The sequence below is a fragment of the Maniola hyperantus genome, chromosome 10 (assembly GCF_902806685.2).
Source record: "Maniola hyperantus chromosome 10, iAphHyp1.2, whole genome shotgun sequence".
Classification (NCBI taxonomy): Eukaryota; Metazoa; Arthropoda; class Insecta; order Lepidoptera; family Nymphalidae; genus Maniola; species Maniola hyperantus.
In genome coordinates, this window is record NC_048545.1 from 12,846,300 (window position 1) to 12,874,145 (window position 27,846).

General features: G+C 37.8%; 4 protein-coding genes across 4 annotated transcripts; 3 read left to right on the top strand and 1 right to left on the bottom strand.

Moving 5' to 3' along the window:
- Window positions 1–142: 142 nt before the first annotated feature.
- mRpS24 (mitochondrial ribosomal protein S24) lies at window positions 143–1,961 on the bottom strand. Its single transcript, XM_034972840.2, has 4 exons — window positions 1,795–1,961; window positions 1,516–1,699; window positions 611–711; window positions 143–407 (listed from the first exon to the last, which is right to left on the bottom strand). The coding sequence occupies exons 1-4, from the start codon at window positions 1,819–1,821 to the stop codon at window positions 219–221; spliced, it is 501 nt and encodes a 166-aa protein (XP_034828731.1). The 5' UTR covers window positions 1,822–1,961; the 3' UTR covers window positions 143–218.
- Window positions 1,962–4,290: 2,329 nt separating this feature from the next.
- LOC138402928 (uncharacterized) lies at window positions 4,291–7,255 on the top strand. Its single transcript, XM_069501473.1, has 4 exons — window positions 4,291–5,041; window positions 5,339–5,578; window positions 5,891–6,078; window positions 7,049–7,255. Exons 1-4 carry the CDS (start codon window positions 4,291–4,293, stop codon window positions 7,253–7,255), a joined length of 1,386 nt encoding a protein of 461 aa, XP_069357574.1.
- Window positions 7,256–8,271: 1,016 nt separating this feature from the next.
- LOC117986030 (natterin-4-like) lies at window positions 8,272–15,910 on the top strand. The gene is made up of 5 exons (XM_034972839.2): window positions 8,272–8,426; window positions 12,119–12,373; window positions 13,821–14,026; window positions 14,704–14,847; window positions 15,455–15,910. The coding sequence occupies exons 1-5, from the start codon at window positions 8,420–8,422 to the stop codon at window positions 15,539–15,541; spliced, it is 699 nt and encodes a 232-aa protein (XP_034828730.1). The 5' UTR covers window positions 8,272–8,419; the 3' UTR covers window positions 15,542–15,910.
- A 1,287-nt stretch (window positions 15,911–17,197) lies between these two features.
- On the top strand, window positions 17,198–27,842 carry LOC117986029 (uncharacterized). The gene is made up of 5 exons (XM_034972838.2): window positions 17,198–17,414; window positions 20,117–20,285; window positions 23,229–23,431; window positions 25,285–25,539; window positions 26,491–27,842. Exons 1-5 carry the CDS (start codon window positions 17,384–17,386, stop codon window positions 26,670–26,672), a joined length of 840 nt encoding a protein of 279 aa, XP_034828729.1. The 5' UTR covers window positions 17,198–17,383; the 3' UTR covers window positions 26,673–27,842.
- Window positions 27,843–27,846: the final 4 nt, after the last annotated feature.

A 27,846-nucleotide genomic window follows, 5' to 3' on the forward strand; every position in this document is an offset into this window, starting at 1 on the left:
CTACAAGCCTTACATTCTACTGAGTCGATTTGTAAGGTAGCTTTGCGGTGCATGAGTGATAGCAACTTAGCTTATTAACCGACAGCAGCTGCCTCAGAAATCATCTCAGTGAAAACATAAGCCTAAATATTTGCTTATAAACTTAATTTGAAAATTATTTTATTTGTACCTAAAATTAAAACTAAATAACTACATTATGTACATTCATCTAAAATTATCTAAATATACTTAAATACGACATCTTTGAAGTTGTCAACGGTCTGTAGCTCCAGTGTGACGGGGCACTGTATCCAGTTGGACAGCAACTCCTCCGAGTAGCCGATGAGGAAGTACATCTTTGTGGGAGACACGGCTCGACGCACTATGGCCGCCACGCGAATGTGGTTGAACTGACGTTTTATTATTATCTGCAATAAAAGAATACAATTATGAAAGTGTTAGCTAGGCTAGGCTCACTTGGTAACGTGTTCCGCAGAAATTTACCTACTGTGCGACGCACCCTGTAGCAGGTCTTATCTCTTTGATGATAGGGAGGGATAAAGGCCATCTCAGGTTCTTTTGTATTTTAAACTGGATTGAAAAACATACTAAACTGAATTGAAAAACGTACCTCACTACACACCAGGCCATGCCAAGTACCATTGAAAAATCTTCTGATAAACTCATCTTCAACTGCTGTCTCTGATCTTCTAAGTCCATCTTTTAAACTCGCTAAAACAAAAGTAATATACTTTTAAGACTAGGATATAGGAACAAGTAGTGTTGCGTTTCAATCTAATTTTTCTTAAGAATCAGCTGATGCCTGTAATTTGATCCATTAGTTTTTTAAATGCCTAAATCCAAGCAGAATGTTAGAGCTTCAGGGTGCAACTTATCTTTTGTCTGTGTGTCAAAATCATCATCATTTGATTTATAATAGGTTCATTATAGTAATGGATATGTTCTCTATCATTATTATTACATTGTATTCCTTGTTGCTGAAGGTCATGACCCTTTTCCACTATTCATATAATTGCAAGATATTATGCAGGGGTTCCCAGATCCTTCCACAAACAACTTGACTAAGAGAAAGAATTTCAACTCTTAGGTTCAACAGTTTCAACAGTCATTATGAGACAGTGATAATAACCAGGACCTTGCCTTGCATTAACAAGCTCTCAGAGGCATGGGGTAAACGAAAAGGCCAGATTTGGAATATTGCCAAACAATAGCAGTCGCCATTAGCTGTAATTATTGATCTAAAAGTAATATTAAACTGAAATTACTTAGAGTAAACAGTGGTCCTGCTATTTCTGGTCCTGATGATTATTTTTCAGAAAAGTTGTCTAAAAAAAGTTTTTATATCAAAAATTATGATTAAAGCGACTACTTCTTAGCACAGTATAGACTTGCGCTTGAGGAAAATCATGCCTTAAGGAGAGCAATGATGAAGTCTAAGAGGCTTGCCTAGAAGATGCCTATCCACTCCTGGAAGGTACTAAAGTTAAACGTAGCAGAAAACAGGGACGGACTTACATGTATTCCAGGAGTTCCAGGACTTGCGATGAGCTATATAATGCGGAGGGTTGGCCATTTCATACGTCAGTGGACGATCTCTCTTCTTGGTTATTCTGTACTTTCCTGAAACCACTCTGCTCAAAGCAGCAGACGTGTGAAACTGGGATGCGAATACTGGTGAGCATTGCGACAGCGTTGAACACTGAAATTGTAATATACTGTGTAAAAAATAAAGTAAAACGATTGTACTGAAACTTAGGTTATGTATTTGTTATGTTGGTTCTTGTTCATTAGTACCTGAGCGAATTTAATGAGAGAGTTCATCGTTTAATTAATTACAGACATTCAAATAGATTGGTTTATTTTTATCAATACAAGATTTAGTTTTTATTTTATATTTCCAAAATTAAAAATAAAACTTCAAAGTTCTACGATTTCAAAATATGTCAGTGTCAACAGCTGTAAGTGTCATGTCAACGTCAAACCAAACTGGGCTATTCGTTTCCTAAAAAAAGTTACATTTTTGTAGCAAAAGATTAAATATTTTTGTTTTTCTTTTATAAAATTGATAATTAATTTAGACGAAAAATTGAATGGGGCCCAGGAGCTATTAACATGAAATATGATCACATAAAATCTAAAAATGTGATAAGTAGGTATATATATATATATATAGGTATACTTACTTAAATGGCAGCATACTTATAAATTTTCCCGCGTATTTTTGAAAGCGATTCGTGGTCTCTCGTTTCATGAATTTTACAAAATCACAGATGAAACTGAATGTTGTTAACTAGGTAGGTAAGTAAATGGGAAAAATCACGTTCGTCGTAATAAGTTTGAACATTTTCTTTAAATGGGTAATGTTGGACATTAATTAATTATTTTCCTACTTACCTATTGTCCTTTGACTGGTTTTTATACCGCTTAAAACTTAACCTACTATTCCTGAACAGTTCGAAAGTTCAACCTTCAATATTAAAACGTGAATTACCTAGTTATTCTGTTTTTGTGACATTCATTGTTTTCCCCCTGTGGTTTCTCGAAAACGGCTAAAGCAACTTGGATGCTTGTATTGTATTTAAGGGCTTCCGAGACGGTGAAGCGGCTTGACGACAAGCACGTAGTTTTGTTTTGCTTAATCAAGCAGCTTGATGCGCCCGTCAAGCAGCTTGAGCCAGCAAACGGCACTTTTCTCATCTTTCATTTCAAACACGACCCGAAAGTCGCGTCAAGCAAAAATATAAAATCGCACAATCACCGTCAAGCACATGCTTGGCTCGAGCGTCAAGCAAACTTTGTCAACACGGTGAAAATGTTTGGCTCAAGTAAAAATCTACGTGCTTGACGCCGCTTGACCGTCTTGGAAGCCCTTTAAAGAAAGATTAGGTATATTTTAGTTTCAAAGTCCATCATCATAATGTGTCATCCCTAAGTTCCCACTGGAATTCACGGACAGCAATCAAACCGAAAGACGGCAAGCGAAGTTCAGATGCGCTTAGGTTAGGGCTGCCATAATTGCTGAAAGGACGACCGAGACATCCATTCACACGCATACTGATTCTGTAAATTCGAAAGTGTCAGTCTGTCTGTCTGCACTTAGAAACGGCTTTTTATCCCGGAATATTAAAGAGTTCCCACGTGATTTAAAAAAACTAAATCCATGGTACATCCATGACAAGATTGCGAAGCGAAGCGAGCACCAAATTTCTGATATATAAACAAAAAAAATGGTAAATTCAAGAACTAGTATATTATGCATTTCAAAAATAAATTCCTCTTGTCTGGGATTTCGGAACCCTCCTGCCAAACCGGGACAACTAACTTACTGACCGGGACACCGGGACACAACGCTTCAGACCGGGACATGTCCCGGTGTACCGGGACGTATGGCAGCCCTAGCCTAGATAAGTATAGATACGTGCATTGTTTTACAAATTTCTCCCATAAACACGTGTAGGTACCTACCTATTATTCTATCACTCTTATCAGTAAATTAGCTATATATTTTATGAATAAAGTAAATAGTTTTGTGGCTATAATGTAAACAGTAAAATACGCGACAGGTCGAGATGGCAATCGGGGTTTTAGGCGGGGAGACATCCTACACACTCGCACGACATCCGCACTATCTCACGCGGGAGATGTGCCTGTGCCAACTCGACCTGTCGCGTATTTTACTCTTTACATTATAGCCACAAAACTAATTACTTTATTCATAAAATATACAGCTAATTTACTGATAAGAGTGATAGAATAATAGGTAGGTAGTAGTACCTACACGTGTTTATGGGAGAAATTTGTAAAACAATGCACGTATCTACGTGGTCCACAATAATGGTTTTAATGCACTTCAGCTATTATTTTGTATTAGGTGGTAAGTACCTACATGAATTCATCGAATCATATCTAACTACTTTCCTAATACATCATCATCATCATGATCAACCCATCGCCGGCTCACTACAGAGAACGGGTCTCCTCTCAGAGTGAGAAGGGTTTTGGCCATAGTCTACCACGCTGGCCAAGTGCGGATTGGCAGACTTCACACACCTTTGAGAACATTATGGAGAACTCTCAGGCATGCAGGTTTCCTCACGATTTTTTTCCTTCACCGTTAAGTTAGAGGTGCGTGCCCGGGATCGAACCCCCGACCTCCGATTGGAAGGCGGATGTCCTAACCACTAGGCTACCACAGCTTCCTAATACATACCTACGTTATATTATTATTCTTTGCCTTACATAATTTTATAGTACCTAATTGCTTGGTGCTTTATTTTATAAACAGAAATAATGATTGAAGAGGAAGCTAACACGATCTCGAATCAGTCAATGCCGCAGCAAATTGATAAAATAGCAAACACTCTACTTACTCATTCCTCAACCAGTAACAGAGGTTACATAGTGAATAATCTTGAACAAAAATTACTAAAAGCATATGGGCATTTAGGCCCAAGAGGCAAAAAACATGTTCAGTTAATAATGGAAGGAATTAAATTGAAAGTGCTAAATGAAACAAAAGATAATAATAAGCAAATGACTACTGAAGAAAATGCAGCTAAGGAGGATATTGATGATCACCAAGAATTTGCAACGGAAATATGTAGCAAAATAGAATCACTCATTGAAAATGAACTCAATCACTTTTATGCATCGGAAAACCAGGAAAATAAAACAGACTTGGTTAGTGTTGCACTAACTGAATTTCAAAATCTTTCAAATGACTTGCATACAAACAAATCTAGGCGTTTGTATAAACATGAACCAGAGTTTGAGAGCTATCACGATAATAGAACTGAAGTAGTTGATAAGGATTCGGTTAAATTAGACCAGAATGTTAATCATATTAACAACTTTAAGATATCTAATGAGTGGAAGATACCACCTGTATGTCATAACTTTATAAATCGTACTTGCGAAGATATAAAAAATATGAATCGATTAAAATGCCGTTATGAACAGAGCTATGTAACATTAGATAAATTATGTGATGGTAACTCGGACTGTGCTTTCGAATCTGATGAAAAAAATTGTTACTCACAAGGTAAATTTTGCCAGTAGAAATTATGTATCTAAAAACAAATCTTTACAATATTAAAAAAGGTATATACATATAATCTAGGTATATAATATTATCTAAAAAACTAATCTTTATTAGTAATTATTACAGTGAAGGAGCAGTTTCTCTATGTAAAGCAAGTTGAGGCGAATATAGAGCCGCCTCTTTACTCGAAATGTTTTGAATTTGATGCGAGCAGATCTGTTTTAACAAATCAAGCTAACACATTACGAAACGTGCTCGAGAAAGATCTAAATTTAGAAATGAAGTTTAAATATTTAGATTCTTCTTTCCATGAAACAAATAACTCTGATAATAATGACCAAATAAATGAGGAACTAAAGGCAAGACGAGAAGGAATGGCTAACAACATCGCCTTAGTTATCAGTTCACTCGCCTTTGCACTAGACGGTGCACTTTGTTCGAGTAAACTAGACAGTTTTAATACACGTAGAGACAATGACTTGTTCGACATAGATCTAGATAAAGAATTTAAGAAATCTTTAAGTCCACCCAGTGGCTGTAAATGTAAAAGACAGTTTTGTGTCAATTGTACGCATTACTGCAAACGTCTCTGTAGACAAAAGCATAGTCTAACTAATTGGAATTGTGAATCTGTAAGTGGTACGAGTACGGTCTCCTTAAATTCGCTTTGTGATGGAAAATTAGATTGTTTCGATGAAAGCGATGAGGAAGGATGTGATAAAGGTAAAATTAGGTACTTAGTTGAAAAAATTTCTTACAATTTATTATTAAAATTCATCCACTGTAATATTTTAATGGAAATAAGTAGGAACTTTCATAATTAATAATAATTACTATTATAACACAAAGGTACAACTACGAGCTATGCTAAATTCGAAACAAGTGAAATGTACAACAACGTTCACAACATGCTGAAGTCGAAAGCATCGGAACAACGTCAACCAATTCACAAGAAGTTCATACTGCTCAGCGATTCAATAATAAGATTACAAAAGCTCACCACAAAAACTGTACCGAACCTGATAACAATTAAGAAAGTAAGAGACAAGTGCTATTTGTTGTTAAGAACTATATATTCAGATATAATAAGGCTCTCAGAAATCGGTAAAGAATCGGAAGAAGCATATCTTTTTTTGCTATCCATAAATCAAAACTTAGGAACAGCGTTGAAGAGTTCCCATACAGGTAATACCAAAGTGATGGGCAATAGATGCGATTGCAAAAACGGGACATGTTCTAAATTAGTTTGCTCAAAAATCTGTGCTAAGGCTTGCGCTGTTGAGCCTAAACTAACAAGATATTACTGTTACGGAAAATCTACCAAATCTGTTGGTATGGAGAAAATTTGCGACGGTGTACAGGATTGCAGCAATGGGTACGATGAATTTAATTGTAAAAGAGGTAAGCTCATAATGCAAAATTTTGCCATGATTTTGAAATATTACATTTGTCTTTTGATATCGTTATTTTAGATGAGATATGTCGTCGCCATCATCTTACAGTCTTGAGGCATAATTTGCAAAGAATTGGGCAGAACTTGAAAGGAACAGCTTTAGAAGAATTATTGTCTTCGTGGAAGTTAAAAGTAAATAAATACTTATTAATAATTACCTATTTCTCTTGTACAAAAAGGCATTTTTTTCGTTTTCGATAAATTTATCATCATCATCATCATCAGCCTGTGGACGTCCACTGCTGGACATAGGCCTTCCCTAAAGAGCGCCACCACACCCGGTCCTCAGCCTTCCTCATCCAGCCACTTCCCGCCAGCCTCTTTATAAATTTATCATCATCATCATCATCAACCAATAGACGTCCACAGCTGGACATAGGTCTCTTGTAGGGACTTCCACACGCCACGGTCATGCGCCGCCTGGATCCAGCGGCTCCCTGCGACTCGTCTCATGTCGTCCGTCCACCTAGTGGGGGGTCTTCCAACGCTGCGTATATAAATTTATACGTCTTGTTAAATAGCTACTAATTAGTATTTTATGTTTATTATTATAGGTAATATCTAATCTAAAAGTATTAGAAAAAACTGAGAAGCCAACACCACAAACACTGAAGATCGTTGCCAAGGATATTTTAAAAGATCTAGTGGTTACATACGAGAATGTTGAGAAATACAGAATAAGCGCCGCGGATTTTGTCTTAGGAGTATTTATGGATATATCTCAAATAATATTGGAGTCATTAAAATCATGTAGAAAATAAACATAAGAAACCAATGACATTCTATAAGAAACCATCGTACTTATTTGTCATTTGTTCAATAAAAGGTGTCATTCAATTTCCCCTCCTTCTTTCCTGCCACCTATGGACTCAATGAGACGAGTCACGCGACGACCAATCCCTAAAAAACATCTACCACTATTATCTACTACACACAAGAACACACTACGAACACTAAGACTACACAAATTTCCAACCCCTATTTCACACCCTTAGGGTTAGGGATTGAATTTTCAAAAATCCTTTCTTACCGGATACGGCCTACGTCATAATAGCTATCAGCGCGATCCGTCCAATAGTTTGAGCTGTGCGTTGGTAGATCAGTCAGTCCTTTCCTTTTTAGGGTTCCGTAGTAAACAAGGAACCCTTATAGTTTCGCCATGTCCGTCCGTCCGTCCTCGGATAATCTCAGAGACTATTAGTGCTAGAATAGAAATCTGTAATTTGGCATGGGTATAAATATTAATCACGCCGACAAAGTGGTGAAATAAAATTTTGATAAATATTTTTTTTAGGGTAGCTCCCCTACATGTACTACAGGAACTTGAAAAAATTCACAGCAGTAGTATATAATATAATCAATTTTAAAGGAAAACTATCATGGCTAAGTAGGGTTCACAGGTTAAGGAGTTATATCTGTTTTTCGAGGATTGTGACTACGGAACCCTACACTGCGCGTGGCCCGCCACGCACTTGGCCGGATATTTAGACGTCTTCCCGACCGAATTTCGGCCACGGCGGCAGCCAAATTTCCATACAAATGAGCCAACTGCGCGGAGGATATTGTACTCGTGTGATATTGTGCACAAGTGAGTGCGTAAACACAAGTGAACTCTCTACTGGTAGGTACTTTTGTAGTATTACAAATCGTTTAGTAGGTAGGTAAGTAAAGTATTTATTATCTATTACCTATTTAGTTAAATCCAAACAGATTTTCTAACGTCTAGATTTAGAACATCACTAAATTCTCCACAAAAATTTATCAGTAATATGATTGATAAACGAAACAATATCTATTGGCACAATTGATATGGCTTACAGTTATAACTTATTATCTATATGAGTCAATTAATATAGTCAGTCAGTACATAAGCTATTGTCATTTTTGACACTGCACAGTTGTAAGTGAGACGCGGTCGCGACAATATGGCAGGTAAGTGCCGTAGATAATGTGTTGAGATACTGATAAGATTACATTACCTCTTTCTTACTAGATTGCTCAGAGCGAGTTTTTAATATACGTCATCAATTTTTTTAATATAAAAAATATAAAAGCAATGGCCTTGCTCATAGATAATACAGAGATAATCAGATAATTATATTATAAAGATCAATGTTATGCTATCTAGGTACTTAATTAGCTACTTTTACTCATTTATGTTTAACTAGTATAACGTACGCATGCTAATAGATCCAGCACCTGGCCTAGCTACAATTTTTTTAGTCTGTTGATAAGACCAACATATTGTGTTGCAATGTGAACGTTGGAGGTGATACGTTGTATGTCAGAAAACATCCCGCAAGTCCCAACAACAAACTGTAAAAAGTCTCAACTGGCATTCCCTATACATTCACTATAGGATACCGAATAACGAGAGACAGACAAACATTAATTATTTTTACTCTTAAGTACATAAGATAAAGTTTTGTCACTTATACATCCTACCTAAACAACTGCATTTACCTACGTGGCATATTAGTTATATGAAACATCTATTGCTATCGGCAAATGATAATGCAATCCAGTTGATACGTAGGTAGGTAGATATAAATAATATTGCTTAATCGATTAATATCTTAAAATTAATTCCCTCGAATTTCTTTCTTTTCGAATTATTATCTTATTCTAGCTACTTAATATTTGCTTTCTCTAACCTACGAGTGTTATTTGAGTCTGAACCTAATTCAGTCGTACCTACACGAATCTATGTGGATATTGCAAATCCATCCACGTGGATTTTGGTTTTTCAATAATCCCGTTGCAATCTTCGCAATAAAAAGTAGCATGTCTCCGGAATGTTTCTGATATTTATGTAAACGGTAACAGTCAGGCAGACATAAATATTTTTGCATCTATAGTATACGTAGGTAATATGGATAGAATAGGAATTTTGCATCTCTTTCATTTATTTACATTAGTGTACCTAGTCTTTCTTTAATGCTTTGTATAAAATAACAGAAACATTCCTAAAAATACGGTTGAATCGACCCACTAACAGCGGGATACACTATAGCTGTGATAACCTAGTGGTTAGGACGTCCGCCTTATAATCGGAGGTCGGGGGTTCAATTACGGGCACGCACCTCTAACTTTTCGGAGTTATGTGTGTTTTAAGTAATTAAATATCACTTGCTTTAACGGTGAAGGGAAAAAATCGTGAAGAAACCTGCATGCCTGAGAGTTCTTCATAATGTTCTCAAAGGTATGTGAAGTCTACCAATTCGCACATGGCCAGCGTGGTAGCCTATAGCCGAAACCCTTCTCACTCTGAGAGGAGACCCGTGCTCTGTAGTGAGCCGGCGATAGGTTGATCATGATGATGAACAGCGGGGTAGGAGGACCTAATCTGGAGTGAGGAACCTCCACATAATGCGTTACCGTCCCAAGAAGTGCCTTTCTGTAATCTTGCTTCAACAGCTGCTATACTTACTTAATTCGTTTTGCATTATTTTCAATGCAAAAGAAAATACTTCGTGATATTTCTCAAGCCGTAACGTGGATCTGAAAAGACGCTACGCCATTGTGAAAATTCAACAATGTACGTAGCAGATGAATTATTATGCAAATAGAAACTACACGTCAATATAACACCGATAAACCGTAAGCTGTGGTCACACTAATTCATGCGACTCCGACTTTAATTGTGGCTAATTCTGTTGTAGTTATACAATCTCTAAAATAAATTGTCTATAATAATTCCTAGATATTTCTTTCCGCAGGGAGAAATATGAAAGGGATAGCAGTAATTTAGTTTAGAGATTGTGGTCAACAGAATTATTGTCATGTCTTGAGTATTTCTTGTATTGGAACACTGAATTATGTATGGCTAAAAGCTAAGGCGAAATTTTTGATACGCAATCACGGCTTTTATTGGTTATTTAATTTTTTGAAAAATGCAATTTGTTTATATAAAGATCGTGTAAGAAAAGGCGCAAGTGACGTCACCTAACGCATAACTGCCACAGCTAAGATTTCAATGTCATAAAATTCCAAATTTTGGCACTTTCGGTAGTGACAAAATATTTTAATGGCACTAATTCGTAGCGTAAGTAAAGGATTTTTTTTTGGAATTATAACTCGCAGAAACTTGAAACCAATTTTAACCGTACCGGCGCGGATTTATTGATTGCAGACTGTAGTCAAGGGCTTAGGTATCTACCTTGTCATCTTCTTGTCACCAAATTAAAAAAAAATGGTTAATGGCCATCCTGTTACATGGAATTTATGTTGGGCAGTATTGATTTGTAGGTATAGCTTATTTATACAGTTACAGTTGTTATTAATAAAATATTATTAAGTAGGGACAGTGTGCCTTAGGCTTTATGTTCTTATAACCTCGAACCACTTGTATTACAGGAGTGCTTTTTCCTTGCGTTTGTTCAGGTGATACAATTATGTATCTAGAGCTAGACGATACCCACAATTTCGTCCGCCTGGATTTAGGTTTTTGAAAGTATTTTAAAGTTCCGAGATAAAAAGTAGCTTATGCGACCGTCTTAGGGATGCAACATGCAAATTATTATGTGTCATAAAAAATTACAGACACTCGCACACTTTCGCAATTATAGTATTACCAACCTAAGTAGTAGGTATGGACTAATCAAAAAAATAATTAGGCCAGGTAAGCTTAATAAAGAGGATTGTAAACCACGTCTTAATTAGTTACCTACTGCGAATGATATAATCGATACTTACTTAATATTAGAAATGCGAAAGTATGTCTGTCAGCTTTTGTCAGCCTGACAGCTTAACCGATTTTGGTGAAATTTTGTACAGAGTTAGCTTACATCTCGGAGAAGGACATAGGCTACTATTTATCCCGGAAAATCAAAGTGTTCTAACGGGATTTTCGTGAAACCTAAATCCACGGGGATGAAGTCGCGGGCATCATCTAGTTACCTATATGTATGTTTTAAAGAATATTAGCCATATTTATCATGACTAATATTCCTCTTTCCCCTCCAACTAAGCGTAAAGCTTGTGTTAGGAGTCTGTACAATAATAGTGCTTCGTGTAAGGTTTGACCCGCCAAACTTTTTGAGCTATTGAAGCTCTACAAATACGAATAAACCTAATCTTTGAAACATAGAACAAATAATAATCAGCTGGAACTTTGCCTGTGTATTTATCGGAGTTCATGAATGAATTCATCATAGTACGTACCTCAGTAAGAGGTGTGTCAAATACTTGGAACTATTAGGTGTGCGTCAACTTGTTTTTTCATAAAAACACGAAAACTCATAATGATAAATTCCTAATTCTTGCCGATAAATAATTATATACATATCAGCAAAATATACATAGTTAAGTACGTATATCTACCTAAGTAAAATTATTTCAGTAAATGAATTGTTGCTCATTCATGGCCAAAATTACCTTTTATGATTAAATCGTTATCGCGTGACAACAGGTACCTACAGCAATTATTCGGAAAATTGATTTTTCGGTTAAATTTTGATAACAGTGATTACCTACTTAATCCGGTATTTGTGTAAATTTTTAATATTAATCTTTCTTATTCTTGTTTTGGATATTTATAGCTGAGTCAACCTTGATTTAGTAATGTCATTTGCAAGTAGGTGACAGAAACCTCAGAAGTTTTATTACGAAAATTTGTTACGCAGATAAATATTATGGTTGGGGTGGAATGCCGCCGCCACACGGCTACCCTTCTGGACCACCCGGATCTGGCACCCCCGGTCATCCTCCACAAACATATCCCTACGGCCCAGGAGTTGTGTTCTACCCAGTCCATCCCGCATACTTCTATCCGCCACATCATCACCCTCCTTACCCTCCACCCCCTGACTCGGTCCAAATAGTTGACTCCCCACCAGAGGAACCTGAATTACCTGGAGAGACGGTCGAGTTACCTTGGAGTAAGTTAACCCGGGTTTGAATACTTGAACAGTCGAAACAGTCATGCAATCTTCCCCAAAAAATACTTAATACCTACCTTTTAGAGTATCCCAATTTGTCCTGATCATTTCTGACACCAGAACTAATCAGGTACGAGCCGGAATCTTAAAATTAGTATAAAGATTACGCGATTGTTGACAAACTTGAAAATAAAATGGATAAGTACGAAGAGATGACACCTTGGCGTTAGAAGTTTTTGAATAGGCATTAAGATTTTCTCAGATAGTCAACTATAAAAAAAATTGTAAGTTTTTGTAAAATAAACAGTCTGCAATGATGTGGTTTTTAGAGTTAGTTCAGGTTTAAATAAGGTGTTATCTCTTCATTATTCCCGTCAGCCGATGTTGGGTCTTGGGCCAATCCTCTCTATGGTTCCTTATTTCCTGACCTTCCCCTTTCTTCCTTATCCTTGGCTTCTTCAAATGATGAATACCAGACGTCACCTGCATACTATTTTTGATTTTTAAGACTTAAGTAAACCATATAGAGTTTTGGCCATTGCTTTTGTGTTGTGACTTGTAACCAAACATTCATAAAATTCTCCAAAAAGAGGTACTTGTTGTTTCTTTCCTAATAATAGGTACACTTATCAGCAGATACGAACCATTTTTTACCTGATTAAGAAATATTTGATAACAAACTGATAGGTGCAGTAACGCCATTATCAAAGAATATTATTTGATAAATTGAACACAACATTCGTTTTAAGTCAATCCTTAATTAGTAGGTACTTATATAAAAAAATTCATGTGACGTGATTCAAATTTTATTCAATATCACATTTTTGTGACTATTTTGTAAGCAGAGATTTTGTCCTCCATACTCCATTATTCAGCATACCTACTTAGGTAAAAAGTATTTTTACGTAAAAATTCTCCGCGACTCGTGATTTGATCTCCTGAAAAAATTAACTTTTCTTCCCTGCAGGCGATGTTCAAAAAACTTTATTTTTCTTCTCTAGAGGCGATGTTCAAAAAACTTAATTTTTCTTCTCTAGAGGCGATGTTCAAAAAACTTAATTTTTCTTCTCTACAGGCGATGTTCAAAAAATGACAAACTATATTATCCAAACAGAAAATTCTGATTTACATGTTTTATCGTATAGAAACATCTATAACCAAAGCAGAACAGCTTATCTATCATCTGAGGCCAATTCATCACTTATTCCATACTATTTGAATGAATAAAAAAAGTTGTTCCAAAGTTTAGCTCACGTAGTCACGTACTCTTATTCATCATCATCATCATCATCATCAACCTGTGGATGTCCACTGTTGGACATAGGCCTTCTCTAAAGAGCGCCACCACACCCGGTCCTCAGCTTTCCTCATCCAGCCACTTAGTACTCTTATTGTAGTAAGAATAAAATCGATTTATAGAGGTTAATGTTTGAAAAACGTTTTCCAGGCACATACCGTTGGGTCCCAGCATGTCTGAGCCAGAGGAGCATCCCCATGGGAGCTCTGCGCGTGGGCACGGACGCAGATGGGGACGAGATCTACGCAGGCAGAGCCCACCACGAGGGTGACGTCCTCCCTGCAAAAGTCATCCCCACAAAGAATGCGTGCTACATCGCGTACAGTGGCGAAGAAATCCTAAAGGATCAGTTCGAGGTAATTATGCAACTTTTCAAGGACTATCAAATTATAATTTTATCAACCATGTCGTGGACAGAATTTTACTGGTCCTTGTCCCAAGGTGGGGTTCTTTTCCCTATATTTTATATTGCTCAGTCATCAGCATCTGATTTTTGAGTCTATTCACTCTCAAATCTGCACTCAGGACATAGACGTCGTATTCCCTTCGCAGGCTCCCTGAAATAGGCGGAAGGAGCTTTATTGAATAACTAGATCCTTTTGATTTTCCGGGATTTAAGTAACCTATGTGTTAAATCAGGCTATAAGCTGTCTCCATCCGAATTTCAGCCAAATCCGTCCAGTAGTTTTTGCGTGAAAAAATAACAAACATACACACACCGTGTGTGTATGTTTGTGCGTGCGTGCGTGTGTCAGTGACACACGCATACAAACAACCTTTCGCCTTTATTAATATTAGTGTGATTCGATAAGGTAAAGCTCGGTAAACTCAGATACTTACACGCTCATTGAAAAGGCTTTGATGAGAAGGATTTTGTCATAATGAGCATATTAACGCTCGACGTTACCTCCCAAACCAACCATTCAGAAGAACTTATATAAAGGTCCTTTATGGACGTTGATACCTAAATGTTTCTGTATTGCAAGACATTGTCTACCAGACCAAGTTCTAATATAACCATAACGGTTTCTAGGTGCTGGTACCAGCGATGTTCTCGTGGCAGTTCTCGACCGGCGGCAACGTGCCCCCGGGCGCCGTCGAGGCCGGCATGACCGCCGATGGCGAGAAGCTCTACTTTGGCAGAGTCACGCACGACGGCTGCACTACTCCTGGCAAGGTAAGCTATACAAGATATGTTTTAACACTGTCTTCTTCGACTTGGCACTGCCCTAATGGGCATCGCGCAAGAGAGGCACGGCGTACGTTTGTTAGAGTTCCCGGAAGTTTCTCGAAGAATCCCACATAACCCGATCTCTCTCCAAAGAGATCGGGTATCTTAAAAAGTTTTGCTCCTCATTAACAAAAAAGGTGGGGCCCGTTTCCTACATTTTTCCGTCCACTTTACCGGATATTAAACACCTGATGTTTGGAGACTATTGGCTCTCAGGTCTGCGCTCACGACGTCCAGCCAGTGCTTTCTTCGGCGACCACGAAATTTAATTCCTGAAAAGACGATGTTGAGAAATCTGTTACTAACATAACTTGGTGGTTTCCATGCTAGGTACATGACCGTACCATCTGAGCACCTAACCCGTATACTTAGTGGCAAAACTAAAAATAAAAAAATGATACTATCTAACATCAGTCTGCAGAGGATACCATACATGGGTGGCATTGCAAGGAAAAGGGCAAGGGAAAAGAGACTTCCGTCGTAACCAATAACCTTTTTTACTTTACTTACCTACTGATACTGTATCTATAGAGGTATTTTGTTGTTCTTCCAGATTCATCAGAGCCACGGCGTCTGCTACTACCCATTCGATGGTGAAGAAAGGAGCTCAGCCGAATACGAATGCCTCGTCCTTTTCTAAAGCCTAAGTGTAACAAGGATAGTCTGTGTCATATGAGGGATAATAATTTATTCAAGCAATAAAATAGTAGACTATAGCTAATTGAATAAAGTATGTACCTACCAAATAATAACTTAATGTAGGTAGGTACTTGTTGCATTTATCCAAGTATGAAAAAGTTAAGAATTTTACATATTTATTCGAGTATTTGTTCTTGTCAATTGAATAGCACCATACATAATATTAGGCAGACGTAGCGTAAGTAAATAATAATTTAAAGTAAATTGAACACATAGTTTGAGAGGCATGAATTATTGTTCAATGTAAACTAATAAGATTAAAGTCTGAGATACTTAATTGTCTTGAAATATATTTTGCATACATTTTTCACCTGTTTTTTATTTCATGCTAGCTAGCTAAAACATGCAATTTGATTCGCGCCATCTTATTGCACGTTTATCCCTGTTGCTCGCTTGATGTCATCCATTCACCTAGTGGAGGGATCTGCCAACGAACCGGTACGAGATCACCATTCCAACACCTTGGGGCCGCAATATCTACCAGTTCTTCGAACGATGTGACCCGCACATTGCCATCAGCTTGTCTACTCTACTTTTGGATACTCTAGTTCCATTGCGGATGGTAGTACGTTGATGGTATCTCTTATATGTCAGAAACCTTCCTGCAAGTCCTGTACAACTGCACAAAGTTTCAACTCAATGGGATGAACGATGCGTGAACGCATAGGTAATAATAATAATAATAATGTTATTTATTTCAGGCAAATTGTACCCATATTATTACAGAGGTCAAATATAAAATAAAATTAAAATTTAGATTCTAAGATAAAAAATTAATATTTGTTTGGTGTACTATCATACTCTGGTGTGTTTAGTCGCGGTATTCGTGAATCACTCTTTATACCTTCTAAACACCAAACCAGAAGGCCAAAACTTTCCATCTAAGAAGGATCCCAGTCTGCTGGCAGGTACAGTAACCTTAAACGAATTAAAAGACGTTTCTTTATTTTGTTTAAGTTGCTCGACACTGATGCATTGTTTCCCTAAGGGTAATGAACGAAAGAGATAACTTTTATACTGATGAGTCCCGCAAATTGCTAATGCACGTGGCCGCCATTTTAGTGACGTCAGCATTAGACTGAAGTATCGAGCTGATGGTATATTTTTACTTAAATATGCGTCAAATGACGTCAAAATGAAGTCATTTCGATGTTAATGTGACATGGTTCCAGAGCAATTGCAATTTGCGAGACTTGTACTCCGAAAAATAAGAGGTATCTACGTGCTCGAAATTGAAGCCTGGAAATAATGGAATACCGGAATAAGAAGTCAACGTTTTTGCCTGTAGGCTATCATAATTTACCTTCGTAGGTAAGTACCTACGTACTATCTATTACGATCGGCGTAAAATAATGTACCTACCTATAATAGGTATACATAATATATCTAGGGAAAACTGTCAATAGATGAAGCCAACTCCTACAAGTTTTCTATAAGCAAACTCATAGTTTCCCAAGAACATAAAGCTTCTTAGCTCTTTCCATATACCGGTTAGTAGTTAGGTTAGTAGCATTTTAATACGTATCTTAGCTTAGCTTGTTGTTGCTTGTATAATAACCACAGGTATATTATGTAACGATACCATTCAACTTGACAGTTTTTAACTTTAATCGCGATCGAAAGGCAGTGTAGTTCACACGTGCTATAAAATAACAAATGATTTCTTTAATATAAAGACGTTATTATTTGTTATTTAAAAGTGTTCAGGAACTTTTTGAACATTTTTTTAGTATTATCGACTTCTTTTTCAACACTTAAGTATTTAAAAAGTGACTATTGCAATATGAAATCAGTGATTTATTTAGTGATGCTATGTGAGTATTGTGGAAATTACAATGTTTAATTGGAAAATAGGTTATTTCCTAAACGTTGAGTAGGTATATTAAAGTTATACTTACTTACTAATTTAGTTTAAGTCAGTAAGAGCTTTTTCGTCATATTGTGAGACGGTGATAAATAATAATAGACAGAATAGGTATTAGAGCTACATAACTATACGGCTGAGTTTGTTGTGGGCTTCTTCTCAAATAAGGGGTGTTTGAAACCCTTCTAACTTTAGCCAAGTGAACTAGTATGCCACCACTATTCAGTTTATGATATTCGAAAAATGTCCACCCACTCACCCACTTTCACATTTTGCATAAATAACTTTTCTTTGAATTATGCTTTCTATAGAGCGTAGGTACTTTGACTTTGCTCATCAGACTTTTCTTAGATTTAAAAAAAAACGGGCTGAATTGAGAACCATCTTCTTTTAGGAAGTCGGTTAATTTTGATTTTTGATTTCATTTAAAAGATTTTTGTCAGGCACATAGTTAACTCTGTCTCGTCCTAATTGTTTTTCTAAAACGTTCGCGCGCTTTTTCATGCGATCAGTTGATCACACACATGCAAAATATTACAATACCTATTGGCGATAAGGTACAGTAATAGTTAGTACCTACTTAGTTTCGGTTAACTTACAATTAAGTAATTAAAAACATTTTAGATAGGTAATACGCGTGGGTCGCTTCGTTTCTACGCTTTCTTTAGCCTTGAGTCTTAGACATTCCTTGATAAGGATTTGAATTCGCAAGCCTGGTAAGGACGCTAGTAGTGGGGCCGATTCTCTAGTACACAATCTCTAAACTAAACTAAATTAACAGGTCTAAATCTAGTGCTTTCCTTTTCCGCAAGCAACATTATGAAAGGGATAGCAATAGATTTAGACGTGATATTTTAGTTTAGTTTAGAGATTGTGTACAAAGGAATTAGCCACATTGGGGCCGATTCTCTAGTACACAATCTCTAAACTAAACTAAATTAACAGGTCTAAATCTAGTGCTTTCCTTTTCCGCAAGCAACATTATGAAAGGGATAGCAATAGATTTAGACGTGATATTTTAGTTTAGTTTAGAGATTGTGTACAAAGGAATTAGCCACAGTATTTCACTAAACCATTGCGGCTTACAAAATACGTATACTTTCTTACTGGCTTTTATTATACCTGCGATTTCATCCACATGCCCTACAGGAACAGGAACTACCTATTTCTTTATTGTGTTGGTAGCACTTGGTGATTATGTAGATAGCATCTATCAGTGAAAGAATTTTCAGAATCAGATCATTCGTTCCAGAGATTACCTCCCTTTATATCCGTATATACCAACTCACAAACTAATTACCTTTTTATATTGTAGCATAGATTACTTAGAATATTTTAAAATGGCCTTCAGGAAATCTTTTCGTGATAGGTAGGTAATAGGTATTACTTACTTAGATTTTTTATTTGTATAGCATTTTTTACTGAAATTTATTTAATTCAGCGATTGATTGTAGTGAATATAAAAAGTGGCCTCGAGTCTGTTTACTTACATTTTTTTTAAATTTAATTATATACCTACGCGCGATTCAAAAGAAAGAGGTAAGTATCTACCTACCCAATCTAATGTATGGTCAGCCTTAGATATAAGTACCTACCTTTACTTGCAGCAGTCGATATCATGATAAGCTGTGAGAAATCCAGAGATTGGAAATTATTTATTTCAAACTTCATTGACTTAGTACCTACTTAAACCGCGATGAGGTCTACTTGCTACATGCTACAGCCCGAACTTCGTTCAACAGTAATTTTAACTGAAAAATATTGGTTAAGTATGTAATAGTATTTTTGACCACAAATACCTACTACCGCCAGTGTTTTTATGGAGGCGCTATGCCAGAAGACTCCCTACCTCGCTCCTTCATTCAGCTTCACCTATTTGACTTTCGTTTTGCTACGGAGGTCACCGGCTCGCTTCGCTCGCCACTTACCCTGTTTACTCAGCCTAGTAGTCTCCCTCTAGGTGTAGAACAGAGAAGACTGTGTGGAGTCAGAGTGCTCCAATTTCTTTCTGCAGGGCTACATTAAACCGATAGACATCCACAGATGGACATAGATCTCTTGTAAGGACTTCCACACGCCACGGTCTTGCCACCTGAATCCAATGGCTCCTTACGACGAGTCGCAAACGAGTCTCATACGAGTTTGATGTCGTTTGTCTATTTAGTGACGAATCTGCCAATGCTGCGCTTTCCGTTGAGAGGTCGCCGTTCTTACAACTTGAAACCCCAAATGTCTATCTGTATTTCTTAATATGTGGCCTGTCCATTAATTACCACTTAAGCTGTGCAACCCGTTGAGTTATGTTGGATACTTTCATGCAAGGGGTGGCGAGTTTTTGAAGTGTAGCCAATATTAGCATTATTATTTAATACTAATTATTATGTAATTGTTTTCATATACATTATTATTTAATACTAATTATTATGTATGTAATTATTTTTTCAAAGATTTTTTTAAAAGAAAGCTTCCATATAATTTCGTAGATCCCAAATGGTAGGCAGACTTATGTGACTTTATGAAGGAAACTCCACTCGTACTTTAATTCTGGTACGGATCTCCTCAGTTCTGGTTTGATCACGTAGATAGGTCAGCTAAGTAGTTTGTTCTTTTAAATGTATGGATTTAACTTTAGGTAGGTATTTTGGTTTCCAGTTTTGCGCACGGCGTACGCCGACATGGCGGGGGAATGTGTCATGGTTGGCTTCTACTTGGAGCTGGGCTGCACGCCGGTGCCCAGTGCTGACAACTCAACCATCTGCCCGGACGCTTTCGACTGCCCGGACTTACGGATTAACCCCGAGCCGAACACCTGTTATTATAGGTAATGGACTAAGGCTGAGATCTATAGAGCGCACTTTGACTTGCTCATACTTAAGATTGAGTTGTAACGGGACAGGTTTATGTGAGAGATATACATCTGTCTCGTTTTAACTCTGTCATAAGTCTAAGCAAAGTCAGAGTGCGCTCTATAAATTTCTCCCTAAGAGCCCGCGAAGGCCAGTCCGTCGTCAGTACCCTTATTATAAATGCGAAAGTGTGTTTGTTTGTTGGTTTGTTGGTTTGTCATTCAATCACGTCGCAACGGTGCAACGGATTGACGTGATTTTTTGCATGGATATAGATAACGACCTGGAGAGTGACATAGGCTACTTTTTATCCCGGAAAATCAAAGAGTTCCCACGGGATTTTTTGAAAAACCTAGTTCCACGCGGACGAAGTCGCGGGCATCAGCTAGTTATTTTATAAAATCTGAAAGTATCTGTGCGTATTGTCCCCAACACAGGGAGTGAAGTTTGATTGGCTTTGGGAGATAATAGGTTACAAAGGTATAAAAGTCAAATTTTTTTATTTTTGCTTCGGAATAGTATTAGAAATCACGTCATGTATTGCCAAATACTTAGTATCGTGGCAACCTGCTGCGAGACACCCTTAAACTTGTCAACTTTAAGGGCGTCTGGCAGGATAAATAATACATGATAAAAAAATACCTACTTATTTTTTGCTATGATGGCTTATGGCCATGTTTCATGCCCATGGCCCATGTTCACAAATTAGTATCTCAACATCAATAAGCATGCGGGCATGCCCTCAAAACAATTCATGGAAAATAAACGGGAACTTACTAAGGAATAAATAACTATGTACCTACTTAATTAAAAAACCGGCCAAGTGCGAGTCAGGCTCGCGCAACGAGGGTTCCGTACTACAGTCGTTTTTTTCGTCATGTTGCACGATACTTAAAAAATTATGATGCATAAAAATAAACAAAAATCTGTTTTAGAATGCACAGGTGAAGCTCTTTCATATTATGATACCCTACTTGATATAGTTATCTTACTTCGAAAATTGAAAATACTAATAATTAGTTCATGACCACAATTTAAATTTTTTTGTGAGATGTAACCACAAATTCACGGTTTTCAGATTTTTCCCCTAATTTCACCTATAGGATTTCCAAACAAATTTCGTGATTCTAGGTCAACGGGAAGTACCCTGTAGGTTTCTTGACAAACCAACAGACAGACAGACAGACAACAAAGTGATCCTATAAGGGTTCCGTTTTTCCTTTTGAAGTAGGTACGGAATCCTAAAAATAATGTTGTCTTTCTGAATAAGGAATAATTGTTGATATTTATAAGTGCAAATAACGCAAAGGCCTTGTGTCTGACACGGCCTTATGAATCCAACTTCCAAGAAATGGATTTGTTTTTGCAACTGTCTGTCTGTCAAATACAAAAACGGACCTGTGACCTTATGACCGATCATTTGGAAATACCACAGCCTTCGAGGCTACAATACTATACTTATACATATTATACGTTGTATAATCTCATATGTAATCAATATAGAACTAAATTATAGGTAACTCATGTGATTATAGGCAATAGGTATTAAATATAAAAGAATAAAGAATATCAAATTAAAAATAAATATATTTATAGAATAAAAAAAATAAAAAAATAGGTATTGCAAGGTGTAGGTAAGTAGCTTTCCAAAATGATTTTCACAGCTTAGGGTCAGTAGCTAAATAGGCTGTTAAACTTACGTTAGGTACGGTTACCGTCACCCAGCGCAGGTCACATGATAGTGGCGGCGATCCGGCCCGTTCTTCAACAGTGGGTGGAGAGAGGGCACGGAGTACTCACCTTCCATCTTGTGCAGGTTCTTTCGGGGCATGGCTGCTTCGGAAGGTACCTGTGCAAGATCGCAGGTAGAGAGCCTACTGAGGAGTGCCATGAGTGTGGCAGTGCCGTGGATACGGCGCAACACACTCTGGCAGAGTGCCCAGCATGGGCTGAGTCGCGAGAGACGCTCGTGGCGGCAGTGGGGCAAGACCTCTCCCTGCCAGCCGTGGTCAAAGCCATGGCGGGCAGCGATGGGTCTTGGAAAGCAGTAGTGTTCTTCTGCGAGCAGGTAATGTCGCAGAAGGAGTTGGCGGAGCGCATGAGAGAAGATGATTTCAACTCTCATGCCATCCGTCGTAGGAGGGTCGGGCGTAGGCGAGTCGCCCACGACCGCCGCCTACCCCCTTGAGAAGGACTCTTGGGCATGACACGGGGAGTCTATCGTCCGTAAAGAAACCAGTCCTCGAGTCGGAAGGCGCACCTTTGTGTTCCTGGTGCGCCTCAGACGGTGTGTAGGGACTTCATTGGTCCCCTGAGGTGGGTCCTCAGCAGGCGCCGCTGGCTGGGTTGCGCGAACGTGTTTGGCCCCGTAGCCCAGCCACCAGGCGATGCGTGGAACATCGTGGGGTTTTAGTCGGTAAGAGTCCGACATAACCTCCGCACCTCCCCGGGTGCGGTGGCATCCATGAGGATTTCCCCACGGAAAAAAAAAAAAAAAAGGTACGGTTACCGTCAAACGTTGGATGCCAAAAAATTATACTTAAAAACCTACTAATAATTTTATTATTCGCATCAAAGCCATTATAGCCTTGTAGTTAAGACGTCGACTTCCTAGTCGCCCAGTCGGGGGTTCGATTTTGTGCACGAGCACATTTACACATCTTTAACTTTTCGGAGTTACATGCAATGAGTTTTAAGCAATTGCTTGCTTGCTTTTGAAGAAACACATCGTGAGAAAGCCTGTATTGACTGGGAGTTCTCAACCTATATGGATTTAGTGTAAGGAATAGAAGTAAGAATACGTACTCGGTACTTAGTTCTCAAACGCTAACCGTAATTTCCAAACTAAAATGAAAATTCTGGATCATGATTCATCAAATTTTTAAGTAAGTTACTTATTTTTGTTATAATCTTTTCAGGGGAGCGTCGTATAAACCGGGATCCCCATTTCCGCAGAGCGTGATCAAGAACCCTTGTACCAAGAATTGCGGCTGCAGTATCAATTATAATGGAGTGCCTCAGTTCACTTGCGCAGCAGTGGACTGCGTGGACGCCGAGGGCTTTGAGGATTGCGTACGAACATACGAGGTTGACGCTTGCTGCAGTAGCGGGACTGTTTGTGGTAACTATTGTAACGAATAAGGGTGCCTGTCTACTGAAGCGGAGCGGAACGGAGATGTATATAGTTGACCAATTAGAGTTTTGTCAGGTGATGGAATAAAATTATCACGTTATTTACCGACAATCCGATTGGTCTGCTCAACACATCTCCGCTCCTCTCCGCTTCAGTAGACAAGCACCCTAAGGCTGAGATCTATATAGCATACTTTAACTTTGCTCAGACCTAAGTTTCAGATAAAATGAGAATGGTTTATGCGAGCGATATAACGCTGTCTCGTTTTAACAGTGTCTTAAGTCTAAGCAAAGTCAAAGTGCACTCTATAAATCTCAACCTAAGAACAAGGGCTTGGGACCGGTTTTAGATAGATTAGATAAGTACTACTAAGTACTTATGATACAAAAAAGCATGCAATTTTTGTCATCGGAACATAACCTAGATGTAAAAACTAAAAACTAATGTTAATGAATTTAATTTATAAATTACTAGATGATGCCTGCGACTTCGTCCGCGGGTTTTAAAAAATCCTGTGGAAACTCTTTGAATTTCCGAGATCAAAGTAACCTATGTCCTTCCCCGGGATGTAAGCTATCTCTGTAACAAATTTCTTCAAAATCGGTTAAACGGACGAGCCGTGAAAAGCTAGCAAACCGACAGACAGACACTTTCGCATTTAATATTTATCATATTAGTATGGATATGGATGGATGAAATTTCAATCTTTTTTTACTACACTTGATTTGAAAATTAAAAAGAAAACCACTATTATTTCAAGTTTTAAGTGTTCACTTCTATCGGCACTCCTCACTGCCTGTCAATTTTTTCATTACTCCGCGACAAGTTGAGATGGCAATCAGGGTATGAGGTGGGGGGACGCCCCGCACACCCGCTCTTCACCCACGCTCGCCCGCACCGGGTTAGCGCGGGGGCTGTGCGGGTGTTGCCATCTCAACCTGTCGCGTACTATACTTTAGTAATTTGACTAGCTAACACTATACATGATTTGCCTAATAATTTAAGTTACCCACCAATTTCTAAAATCTGTACAAAGGAAATGTGTTTCATAGCTCTAATATGAGTTATACTTGTAGTAAAACCCACTTCCTTCTTCCAGCCTTATGACAACCACCCTTTGATGAGAACAATGGCCTATTTCCTTAGCGCTTAGTGATTTGTGTCATACCGATCAGTGTAAATGATCTATTGTTTGTTCCTTATCGTATCTTTTTATCTTTGTATGCAACACAGGTAATTCAAAATACAAACAACATTACTGACACACTCGATCAATCGAATTATTCATGCTATGTGGCGTCTACTCAAGATTCGTGTCAGAAAACGTGTTCAAAAAATTTAGTTTCTCTACTAATCTAGCGCCTACTTAATGAGTAGGTATTGTAGGTGCTAGAGAATAAAATAGGTAATAAATAAATTCTAAGTTAATAAAACGAAAACAATCCCGTTTAGAAGAGAAGAGGAATTCAGTAAACTACTTTAATTCTTACCTAAGCTACATTTAAATAGGTACATTGATATTTATGTAGCTTATGCATTGATATTTATGTAGCTTATACATTGATATTTATGTAGCTTATACATTGATATTTATGTAGCTTAGGTAGGAAGTAAGTAGGTATCTAGGTATTGGCACTGCGACGATCTCTAAGTTAAGTTCATGGGTGGTGGTAATCAGACGCCAAGACGAGCCAAACTACTGGACTGGACAAACTAAAGGACGGGGCACTACGTAGCTTTTCTCGAAGCGTTTCGTCGTATTTTCGAGTCATTTTGACAACAAGTAGCCCGTAGGTACCCGTATGCTCCGTATTAGGTAATTAAATTAAAAATAATTTCAGGAAAAGACGCGATCGCCAGTTTGAAGACCTGCGAAGTTGACGGCGTGATATACAAAGAGGGCCAGATCATTGAGCCAGCCAATACGCAGAAGACCTGCGTGTGTACTGCACAGTGGAACGGGCGATATGACGATCCCACCAGTTGCCGGGACCTCGACTGTGCCGTGGAGATCCACTACCAGGACATGATATTCAGCAAATGTGCTCCAGTTTACTTTGGGAATCAGATGGGCTGTCCAATATCGTTTGTGTGTCGTAAGTATATCTAAATATATAAAAGGATTGACTGACTGACTGATCTATCAACGTACAGCTCAAACTACTGGAAGGATCGGGCTGGAATTTGACATGCAGATAGCTATTATGACGTAGGCATCCGCTAAGAAAGGATTTTTGATAATTCAACCCCTAAAGGGGTGAAATTGGGGTTTGAAATTTGTGTAGTCCACGCGGACGAAGTTGCGAGCATAAGCTAGTTTCCAATAAATTTGCTCGTAAAGTGACTGGTATCAAAATAATTATAAACTAGACTCTTACCACCTACAACGCCGTGCGGTAATATTTTAAATGCATTGATGTATAAATGACCACCAAATAGAACAGCTGTTTCGAGGCCGCCATCTTATATCGAGGTGTTAAAGTAACAAGCAGTTAGTGTAGATGCCATCTATGGTATAGTATCTTAGTCAGATTATAGCCTTTTTAACTAAAATTTGTCTTTAATATGAGTTATCATGATCAAACCATCGCTGGCTCACCATATATTACACACTATATACCAGAGAGGCTCACTACAGAGCGCGTCTACCACGCTGGACAAGTGAGGATAGGTGGATTTCCAGACTTCACACACCTTTGAGAACATGATGGAGAACTCTCAGGCATGCAGGCATTTCCTCACGATGTTTTTCTTTACTGTTAAAGTGATATTTAAAACGAAAAGTTAAAGATGCGTGCCCAGGATCGAAGCCACGACCTTAGATTAGCAGGCGGACATTCTTACCACTAGGCTATCACATATTATTATGAGTAATTATACTTAACTGGTGTAGAAATAGTGGTTTCTGATACTTGCAGATTTTCTATGCATTTTGGTTCGCCGAATATACATACAATGTCATGAATTCAATTATCCTTATCTAGGCAATTTTACAGATAGGTTGCACTAACTTTTCTTATTTTGATAATAAAATGCCTTTTATGCAGCGACCGAAAAAACAAAAGTAATCCGAGGGCAGAACGCACGCGGCGTCACCGCTCAGTGCTTTTACGGCAACATGACTGTGAACGTCGGAGACCAGGTCACCGTGGAGGAGAAGTGCACCAAGTGCGTGTGCGATGTGCCGCCCTACGTGTCTTGTACTCTGAAGAACTCGTGCGACGATTAAGAGCTTCCACAATAGTTAAACGTCTTATACAGCATATTGCGATCAAACAGTCAAACAGACGAAGGAAGCTGCTGAATGCAGCAGCTCCCTTCGTCCCTGCTCTTCGTCTGTCGATCCCGCTGGATTTTAGTCTGCTCCCTAACCATCTAACACATCACATTTTTATTTGGTCCCTGTTACTTACTCATAGTTACAGGTTCAATTTCGGTAAAAAAAGTTCGGCATCCAAATTTCTCAGTGCGATTCAATGCAGACGTTTCAATTACTTATCATACCGTAGATAGAGTAATAAAGCTAGATAAATGAACGTTTGCTTTCTCATTCACACTGAAAAGAGAGCACAGATAAAGTTACTAATGTGATAAACAGAGACGCAGCTAACCTATCTATTTTTTGTCCTTATCGTGTAACCGATTTTTTCAAGAAACAACAACAACAACAAGGAATACAACTTTTGTTGCAAAACAAACTTTGAGAATTCGTGGCGTCATTGTATTTCTCATTAGTTATTTACTTGTTTTCACATAAAAAACATTTAATACAAATATTGTTGATCGGTTAATACAAATATTGACTACTAAACCATGGTAATAATTGTCGTATTATTCATCGTTACGTCGTGCTATCGCTGTCTCATACGCGGTTACACAGTACTTTAATCTAGCTTTTTTATTCATCCAAGTTTTTTACTCAATCTACGTATCATACACAACGCAACGTTTAACGAGAAAGGATTTGTATATTATGTACCTAAGTATTGTAAATTGTAATAGGTACCTATAGCTACCAGTGCGAAGCCGGGCAGGTCAACTAGTTAAATAATAAAACAAGTGAGTTTCGAATAAAATAAAATCTCTAATATTCTGTTTCATATTATTTTACATTATTTTATTAGAATGTAAAGAGGTACAAAGTTTATTATTTTAATTACTTATTCTTACAAAAGTATCTTATTATCTACGTTTTTGGCGAGGCATAAGACTTACTTAATTAGGTATAAAATTAGAGAAATTCACAATTATGTACATAGCACCACAGCCTTATAGGATCTTTGTAAACTATTCTACAATTACGTTGTGACGACTTAATACAATTTATACAAAGTTAAGTACTTACTAAGTACAAGGTAAAATTTAAGTAAAAAAATATAATAAAATTTAATACAATGAACACG

Coding starts and splice junctions, on each gene's coding strand:
- LOC117986030 (XM_034972839.2), top strand. Junction 12,374..13,820: donor GACGGTCGAGTTACCTTGGA/GTAAGTTAACCC, acceptor AACGTTTTCCAG/GCACATACCGTTGGGTCCCA. Junction 14,027..14,703: donor TCCTAAAGGATCAGTTCGAG/GTAATTATGCAA, acceptor AACGGTTTCTAG/GTGCTGGTACCAGCGATGTT.
- LOC117986029 (XM_034972838.2), top strand. CDS start 17,384: ATGAAATCAGTGATTTATTTAGTGATGCTAT. Junction 17,415..20,116: donor GATTTATTTAGTGATGCTAT/GTGAGTATTGTG, acceptor TTTGGTTTCCAG/TTTTGCGCACGGCGTACGCC. Junction 20,286..23,228: donor CCGAACACCTGTTATTATAG/GTAATGGACTAA, acceptor TAATCTTTTCAG/GGGAGCGTCGTATAAACCGG.
- LOC138402928 (XM_069501473.1), top strand. CDS start 4,291: ATGATTGAAGAGGAAGCTAACACGATCTCGAATCAGTCAATGCCGCAG. Junction 5,579..5,890: donor TTTAAGTCCACCCAGTGGCT/GTAAATGTAAAA, acceptor TATAACACAAAG/GTACAACTACGAGCTATGCT. Junction 6,079..7,048: donor ACCTGATAACAATTAAGAAA/GTAAGAGACAAG, acceptor TTATTATTATAG/GTAATATCTAATCTAAAAGT.
- mRpS24 (XM_034972840.2), bottom strand. CDS start 1,821: ATGAACTCTCTCATTAAATTCGCTCAG. Junction 1,700..1,794: donor CTCTCATTAAATTCGCTCAG/GTACTAATGAAC, acceptor TTACAATTTCAG/TGTTCAACGCTGTCGCAATG. Junction 408..610: donor ATGGCCTGGTGTGTAGTGAG/GTACGTTTTTCA, acceptor CTTTTATTGCAG/ATAATAATAAAACGTCAGTT.